The sequence below is a fragment of the Salminus brasiliensis genome, chromosome 16 (genome assembly GCF_030463535.1).
Source record: "Salminus brasiliensis chromosome 16, fSalBra1.hap2, whole genome shotgun sequence".
NCBI lineage: Eukaryota > Metazoa > Chordata > Actinopteri > Characiformes > Bryconidae > Salminus > Salminus brasiliensis.
The window spans coordinates 3239643-3248517 of record NC_132893.1 but is presented as its reverse complement, the minus strand read 5'-3'; the positions used below and the strand labels follow the sequence as shown (position 1 = coordinate 3248517).

Below are 8875 nucleotides of genomic sequence, written 5' to 3'. Positions count from 1 at the left end.
TGATATATCCTTTAATTTCTGATATTTTTTTTTTTTTTACGATCAAAAATCGTTTTTAATGTCTAAAATATTATAAGAATATTTTTTTAAAAATATCGTAAAATATATCGCGGTCTTTTTTCTTCCGATTTGATCCATCCAGTCCTACGAAACTCTGCTCGGTTCACTCTGCTAAGGACACGTCACAAGAAATGCGCGAACCGCTTCGTGGCTTGACTGGCGTCCGAGCAGCCAATCAGAGTAGAGCTTCTGCGGAGGCGCTCGCCGCTTAACCAGTAAGCGGCCGCTATTCCTGGGTGGGCGGGCTCTGTGCGTTCAGAGGGTTGAGTGTGGGGAAAAGTGAGTGAGGAACAGGAGCGGAGTGGGTGAACCCCCGATGAAAGAAACTGGTAAATATGGACGTTTTATACATTATTAGTGACGCTGCATTGCCCAGGTTAGATGTAGAAGGTGTGATAATTAATGTTCCGAGAGTAAATTCGGGGGGAATGCCTTTAGGACCCCGCTGGAGGGGTGTTTAGCTCGCTAGTTAGCATCCTTGCTAACGTTAGCTGTAGGAAATGAATCAGGCTGAGGTGGAATGCTTCCAGTGGTGATAAAGAAGATAATATGGGAGGCTTTTTGCATGTAGTCCTGTATAATGGGTGTCCTGAGCTGTTTTAACTAGTACTGGTCACTTGTGACAAGTCACTGGTCCAGTTTGGGGGGGGTGGGTGGGGGGGTTAGGGGCTAGTAGCCAGGCTGGTCAGGCTGTGGTAGCTAGCTAGATGCTTAGCTGGCTAGTTCACCATATCTTTCTGCAGTGCTGTAAACTTTCAGTATTTTTATGATCATATTTGCCTGACTAGTCTGGCTGCATCTCCCCAGACCTGTCAGACCAGGTCTGGAACTGCTGCAAGGGTTGCCCATGCAGATCTCGAGCTTACATGTTTCATCATTTATTAATTTTCACATTAATATACGTCAATATGTTAATATTATACCCCCCCTCTCTTTCTCTGCTCAGGTATTTGAGTGGTAGTCCTCCCTCTAGTGTGAAGATGACCAAGCTGGGCTTCCTGCGGCTGTCCTACGAGAAGCAGGACACGCTGCTGAAGCTCCTGATCCTGTCCATGGCAGCGGTGCTGTGTAAGTGGCTTTGACTTTGACCTCGTCCCAATATTTAGTGCGGGAGTATGGTATTTATAGAACGGTGTATTTAATTTTTGCAGAATTCTGTGCTCTGTTGTGGTGGTGATAACGTGTGGCCTTCCCCTTCCCTCTTCTTCTACAGCGTTCTCCACTAGGCTGTTCTCAGTACTGAGGTTCGAGAGTGTCATCCACGAGTTTGATCCGTAAGTAGCCACGCTTCACTACACTGTACTGCACTGTAGTGATTCTGCCTCGTCCCTTTTTGAATGATCGGCATTGACTGGGTCTGCCTTTGTCCCGTTTGCAGGTATTTCAATTACCGCACCACTCGTTTCTTGGCGGAGGAGGGCTTCTACAAGTTTCACAATTGGTTTGATGACCGGGCTTGGTATCCGCTTGGGAGAATCATCGGTGGCACCATCTACCCTGGTGCGTTGAATCACATATCACATCAAACTGAGCGTTTAATGAATTTAGGTTCAGTAAATATGAAATTTAGTTGGAAATAAATTAATACTGAACATTTGCATTTACAGATGCAAATATTTAGCGGTCACTTCAAAATAAAAAAGTCTTTAATTAAATTTTTGCATGTAGCTACAAGTTCCTTGCATCAGGAAACAGTAAATAAATATATGCACAATTTTTATGATATAAAATTAACATATTTAAATATTCAAATAATAGTAAATTAATAAATAAAACAAAGAATCATGGTCTGGCAAAATATTATTTTTTATATTATTTATTTATTTATTTATGGTTTATATATAATATATATAAAAACACAAAAAATATGTACACAAAATAGCATCTCACTTTCGCTTCATCCTTCCTGCAGGTTTGATGATCACCTCAGCAGCCCTTTACCATGTGTTGCACTTTTTCCACATCACCATTGACATCCGCAACGTCTGCGTCTTCCTCGCTCCACTCTTCTCCTCCTTCACTGCAATCGTCACCTACCACTTCACCAAGGAGCTCAAGGTCAGAGGCGTCACGGCCCCACTCGCACCACCCCGACCCTTCAGACTGTCTTTACTGTGGCAGCGGAGGAAACAGCAGTTTTATTTGAGCGATAGTTGATTTTCTCTCTCTCTCTCTCTCTCTCTCTCTCTCTCTCTCTCTCTCTCTCTCTCTCTCTCTCTCTGTGTGTGTGTGTGTTGTAGGATGCGGGTGCTGGACTCCTGGCTGCTGCCATGATTGCAGTCGTACCTGGATACATTTCCCGCTCCGTCGCTGGCTCCTACGATAACGAAGGTATACACCCATGCTGCGTGCTTAAGTAATCTGCAGATCAGTATTGTGGCATAAGCGTCTGGATGAGCCTTCACGGTTCTGGTACGCGTGACGCTGACCGTGTGATTCTAACAGTCCAATTGCCTTGTTCGCTGCTCTGTTAAGGAATTGCCATTTTCTGCATGCTGCTGACGTACTACATGTGGATCAAGGCGGTGAAGACGGGCTCCATTTACTGGTCATCCATGTGTGCTCTGGCTTACTTCTACATGGTAGGGATAATCTCCGGCTACACAATAATAGGGTCTCACTTCTTCTTTCAGTTTGAGCTTTTGTGACCCAAGAGAGCTTTTGAGACCGTTGCTCTCGTTGTTTTTGGCTCATCAGGTCTCATCATGGGGAGGTTACGTCTTCCTCATCAACCTGATCCCTCTGCACGTGCTGGTCCTGATGCTGACTGGCCGATTCTCCCACCGGATCTACGTGGCGTACTGCACCGTGTACTGCCTCGGCACCATCCTGTCCATGCAGATCTCTTTCGTGGGGTTCCAGGTACTTGCATGCACCCCTTAAAATTGTGCAATACTTGCAGTCCCTACTGTCTTCGGGATGATCAGAAGGGGAGTGGGGATGGGGGGAGGGGGGATTCTAGTGTTTAAACCAGACGTATTCCAAAGACCACTGTAAATGAGTAGGGCTGTGTATTGGCAAGAACATGGCTATACATATCTATATATATTTATTAATTCCTTTATTTATTAAAAATCAAATATTCGAAAAACTGTCTCAGTACAAAAACACACCATGATTTGCATAAAATCTAAGTAGTCTATCCAATCAGAACAGTGGGATCTGAAGACTAGTACAACACTGCTCTCCAGTGGTCAGGGTTTAAACACAACACTAAACGAACCACTGTCTGACACCAGTCTTTGCATGTAAACCATTCATCAATGATCAATACTGTGTCTTTGAGAATCGGTACAGTACTGCAAAATAAAATTAATATTTTGATATTTCGATCATTTCTTACACCCCTACAAGTGGGTATATTTACAATAGATTGCTGAAATGCCCCTTTAAATGATTTAAATAGGATTATGGTCTACGTTGGTATATAGGATATGCAGTCTTGTGCAAAATGTGGTCAATTTGCATTACCATTGCTGATTTTCTAAGTGTAAATAAGTCACATCCTCTACAGAGACACTCTTCTACACCTCCCAAAGCATTTTAACTGATGGGCCGATAGATGGGCAGATATATTGATAGACGGGCAGATGGATAAGGTGTGTGCAGAAGTAAAAGCGCATGCACAATATGTGTTTATATTAAAAAAATACTTTTTTAAATGAAAAAATATTAAATTCAAATAAAAAAAAAAGTGCAATTTTGATGTTTGTCAAACCTTTGCCTTCCATTTTCATCATAAGCGTTATTCCGCCCCCGTCCGTCTCTCTTGTAGCCCGTGCAGTCGTCCGAGCACATGGCTGCCTTTGGTGTCTTCGGCCTGTGCCAGATCCACGCCTTTGTAGACTACCTGCGGAGCAAGCTGAACGCCCAGCAGTTTGAGATTCTCTTCAAGAGCGTCATTTCTCTGGTCGGCTTCGTCCTGCTCTCGGTGGGAACCGTGCTCATGTTGACCGGTAAGGAGACACACCTTGTGCACACACATGCAGACTTTAGGTAGCTGCTCTTATCCTTATTGGGGGGGGAAAAAAGAACGTGTTTGCTTAGGATTGACTTTTTAAAGGTTGACCTGTTGGACCTGTTTGCTGTAGATAAGGCTTTTTATACATACGAGTGTAATTTCTTTAATAGTCATCTTAACAGGTGGCACTGGGGTAATAGCGGATCTCGGTTCATTAAAAGCTGATGAATAATTGACAGAAATGGTCAGTTATCAGACATCAGACTTTAGCTGCTGCACATCTTGAGTTTAAACAGTGAAAATGTCCATATTTACCAGTTAATAAAACGAATGAACTAACTAACATTTAATAACCACTGATCATCTTTCTGTCTCGTCTAGGTAAGATCTCTCCCTGGACTGGCCGTTTCTACTCCCTGCTGGACCCGTCCTACGCAAAGAACAACATCCCCATCATCGCCTCTGTCTCTGAGCACCAGCCGACCACCTGGTCCTCGTACTATTTTGACCTGCAGCTTCTGGTCTTCATGTTTCCCGGTAGGGAGCCCTCCTTATGTTTGATGGAGTATGAATATGGATATGAGTGTAATTGTACCTGTAATGTGTCCCTTTTCTTCTCTAGTGGGTCTGTATTATTGCTTCAACAACCTGTCCGACGCCAGAATTTTCATCATCATGTATGGTGTGACCAGCATGTACTTCTCAGCTGTGATGGTGAGCCCCGTAATTCACGTGTAGTGATTTTACAAGCTACATAAAGCCAGTGAAGAGAGGACGCAGCAGAGGAGCTGAACATCCCATACTGCTACAATGTCCCTAGAACCACATCCACAGTTTAGCCCCACCCACTCATAGTGCTTTTTGAAGGATTTGAGGCAACCAATCAAAACACAGCTCATATATCTTATATCAGTCTTAAAGGTGCTGTACCCAAACACTCTGATTAATTCTTGAGGAATTGCAAATGTTGAAAAATGGTCAAAGACAGACCTGAATTATGGCTGTTATTAATTAATGTCAATTAATGAATTCAATTCCTCACCTCATGCAGTTGTGGGGCTTTGCAATCTAATCCTCAGAGCAATCCTCCTCCAAAATCTGGTAGAAAGCCTTCTTCCCTGGACAGAAGAGACAGTTACTCCTACAAAAGCAGGATGAGCTCTATTTTAATGCCCTTGATTTCGAAAGAGGCAATGAATGAGCAGGTGTCCCAATACTTTTGTCCATTTATGATACAAGGGATGTTTAAGCCCAGGCTGCTTATTGAATGGGGCAAAATTCAGGTCAATAATGTAGGTCAATAATTAATTAAATTCCTCCCCACTTGCAGTTGTGGAGCTTTGACATTTCCTTTCACCCCCCCTTCCCCCCATCCCCCTCCCGTGCAGGTGCGTCTGATGCTGGTCCTGGCTCCGGTCATGTGCATCCTGTCAGGAATTGGAGTTTCTCAGGTGCTCACCACCTACATGAAGAACCTGGACGTCAGCCGACCTGACAAGAAGTCCAAGAAGCAGCAAGACTCCACATATCCCATCAAGAATGAGGTACAGTTGAAATTCTTCTGGGGTGCTTTATTGGTACCCTCAAACTGTGGTCCTCTCCCTGAACAATGAAAATTCTTGCTCGTGTTCTGCTTGCCTGTAGGTGGCGAGTGGGATGATCTTGGTCATGGCTTTCTTCCTGATCACCTACACCTTCCACTCCACCTGGGTGACCAGCGAGGCCTACTCCTCTCCCTCAATTGTGCTTTCGGCTCGCGGAGGCGACGGCAGCCGCATCATCTTCGACGACTTCAGAGAGGCCTACTACTGGCTCAGACACAACACCCCAGAGGTAAGCGTACGAGGGCCCTCTCTGACCGTACAGATCCATGGCCTTTGTTATTATTTATGTCTGTACTGTATCTCCGTCTGCGTCCTGTAGGATGCTAAGGTTATGTCCTGGTGGGATTACGGCTATCAGATAACGGCCATGGCTAATCGAACGATTCTGGTCGACAACAACACTTGGAACAACACCCACATCTCCAGAGTCGGCCAGGTGAGTGAAAATCTCAAAGTATTGTTTTTTTTAAGTCTATGAACCTCACTGCGCTGTAATGATGCTCACATCTGTGTGGTTGTAGGCCATGGCCTCTACAGAGGAAAAGGCCTATGAGATTATGAGGGAGCTGGATGTTAGCTACGTGCTGGTGATCTTTGGTGGACTGACGGGATATTCGTCTGATGGTATGTCGAGTTCGCTGTTTCTCGAGTGTCACAAGAACCAACTCCTGTACATATCTCCACCTATTCATCCCACTACCGTGTAGCCCTGCCCTAGAAGTGCTTTGAACGAGGGTGCGATACAGGGCAGCCAATCAGAGCAGAGTTTATTTTTCGCTTAACCCACTGACACTGAAGATGCACTACTTGTCCATATGTTTGTGGACACCCCTTGTAGTCAATGCATTCAGCTGTTTTAAGTTGCACCTATTGCTTCTGACACAGATGTGCAAATGCACGTGCACACAGTTCGTCTAGTCCCTGTAGAGAATTACTGCCAATAGAATAGGACTCTCTGGAGCAGATAAATATTCACCTACATGCCTCCTAATGCCAGGTGTGGACTAGAGGTGTATAAAGCCCCCAGGATTGAGCTGTGGAGAGTTGGAGATGATGAGGTGAGGTGGGGTGGTGATCATCCAACATCCTGACCTCACAAATACTGTTGTGGCTGAATGCAATCTAATCCTCACAGCAATCCTCCTCCTCCAGTATCTGGTAAAAAGCCTTCTTCCCTGGACAGTAGAGACAGTTACTCCAAGAAAAGTAGCATCAGCTCTATTTTAATGCCTTTGATTTCGAAAGAGGCAATGAATGAGCAGGTGTCCCAATACTTTTGTCCATTTAGGATACAAGGGATGTTTAAGCCCAGGCTGCTTATTGAATGGGGCAAAATTCAGGTCAATAATGTAGGTCATTTTCATATGACAATCTTAAAGGGCCAGTACTAACTGCAGTTGCATAAACCATGCTAACTTTAAGTGGACCTCAGGGGGAAAGTGTTCTCCTTGTAAATCCCTTGAACCCTAGGCTTATTAATCAGTTGTTAAGGGGTTTAAGGGATTAACAGTTTTGGGTATTACTGTCCAAGTAAGCAGTTGTGAAGTAATGCTTTGTTTGTGTAGACATAAACAAGTTCCTGTGGATGGTGCGTATTGGAGGCAGCACAGACACGGGGAAGCACATCAAGGAGCACGACTACTACACTCCCACCGGGGAGTTCCGCGTGGACAGGGAGGGATCTCCTGTCCTGCTCAACTGCCTTATGTACAAGATGTGCTACTACCGCTTTGGCCAGGTCTACACGGAAGCCAGTGAGTATCTCCATTTGTCCTGTAGCTGCCCGCTGCTGTGTAATAGTGTAAAAAACCCTCACTATTAAATCATCAATTAAGTTACAGATGCAGCAGAACTTTCAACACTAGCCATGTCTGGAACAGCTAAAAGTGTAATTAATCAGCATAAAATGTAAAATAATTTAAGCTACAGCATTAACCCAGCATTAACTCTTTGCAGAGCGCCCTCCTGGTTACGACAGAGTTCGTAATGCTGAGATCGGCAACAAGGATTTCGAGCTGGACGTGCTTGAGGAGGCCTACACAACAGAGCACTGGCTGGTCAGGATATACAAGGTCAGCCTCAACTCACTTCATACTCACTTCACTGCCCTTTAGGTCTCGTCATGTTCTAGAGCCCTTTAGGTCTTCTCGTCTTATCTTATCTCGTCTTATCTTGTTCTTGTCTTGTTTCTAGAGCCCTATAGGTCTTCTCGTCGAGTTTCTAGAGCCCTCTCATCTTGTTCTAGAGCCCTCTCGTCTTGTTCTATTGCCCTCTAGGTCTTCTCGTCTCGTCTTGTTCTAGAGCCCTCTAGGTCTTCTTGTCTCGTCGAGTTTCTAGAGCCCTCTAGGTCTTCTCGTCGAGTTTCTAGAGCCCTCTCATCTTGTTCTAGAGCCCTCTAGGTTTTCTCGTCTTGTCTGGTTCTAGAGCCCTCTAGGTCTTCTCGTCTCGTCTGGTTCTAGAGCCCTCTGTCTTCTCGTCTTGTCTGGTTCTAGAGCCCTCTGTCTTCTCGTCTTGTCTGGTTCTAGAGCCCTCTGTCTTCTCGTCTTGTCTGGTTCTAGAGCTCTCTAGGTCGTCTTGTCTGGTTCTAGAGCCCTCTAGGTCGTCTTGTCTGGTTCTAGAGCCCTCTAGGCCTTCTTGTCGAGTTTCTAGAGCCCTCTAGGCCTTCTCGTCGAGTTTCTAGAGCCCTCTAGGCCTTCTCGTCTCGTCTGGTTCTAGAGCCCTCTAGGTCTTCTTGTCGAGTTTCTAGAGCCCTCTTGGCCTTCTCGTTGAGTTTCTAGAGCCCTGAAGGCTTTTCACAGCATTTGTAGAGCCCTATATGTCTTCTCATCAGCTTCTGCTTCTATTTTGTGTTTCTTTTGTCCAACAGGTTAAAGACCTTGACAACCGAGGCCTGTCGCGAACATAAAGCCAAGACGTACAAACTTCACACACCTTACCGTACAAACAGCACTGAACGCCTTCCCCTGTGATCTGAAGACCAGTGTGGATACTTTTTATACTTATGTTGTGATTGCAGAATGAGATTTTTGTTGTCTTTTTCTTTTTTTTTTAAATTGATTTACAAATGTGACCTCTCTTCTGGAATACAGTGCGGTGTCAAAACGTCCAAAAAACTGTCAATGCGTAAATTCCGCCATCAACGAGCAACTGGTTAATTTGTCTACAAATGGGGTAATAAATGGAGTGAGTGGGACGAGTTTGTCTTGTCTGTTTTTCCCCACTTTTTTCTTTCATTACATCACTTTCATTA

General features: G+C 44.7%; 1 protein-coding gene across 1 annotated transcript; it reads left to right on the top strand.

The window, feature by feature from the left end:
- The first annotated feature begins 322 nt into the window (after positions 1-322).
- Positions 323-8818, top strand: stt3a (STT3 oligosaccharyltransferase complex catalytic subunit A). The gene is made up of 18 exons (XM_072659014.1): positions 323-389; positions 1007-1128; positions 1274-1334; positions 1439-1560; positions 1973-2118; positions 2301-2391; positions 2536-2642; positions 2758-2922; positions 3836-4016; positions 4403-4558; positions 4644-4735; positions 5410-5565; positions 5666-5854; positions 5945-6061; positions 6147-6249; positions 7191-7379; positions 7582-7697; positions 8492-8818. The coding sequence occupies exons 2-18, from the start codon at positions 1041-1043 to the stop codon at positions 8528-8530; spliced, it is 2118 nt and encodes a 705-aa protein (XP_072515115.1). The 5' UTR covers positions 323-389; positions 1007-1040; the 3' UTR covers positions 8531-8818.
- Positions 8819-8875: the final 57 nt, after the last annotated feature.

Bases quoted from the DNA above. Each gene is read 5' to 3' on its own strand.
- stt3a (XM_072659014.1), top strand. From the start codon at position 1,041: ATGACCAAGCTGGGCTTCCTGCGGCTGTCCTACGAGAAGCAGGACACG. The intron at 1,561-1,972 runs GTGCGTTGAATC...TCCTTCCTGCAG, and splicing joins CGGTGGCACCATCTACCCTG to GTTTGATGATCACCTCAGCA. The intron at 6,062-6,146 runs GTGAGTGAAAAT...GTGTGGTTGTAG, and splicing joins ACATCTCCAGAGTCGGCCAG to GCCATGGCCTCTACAGAGGA.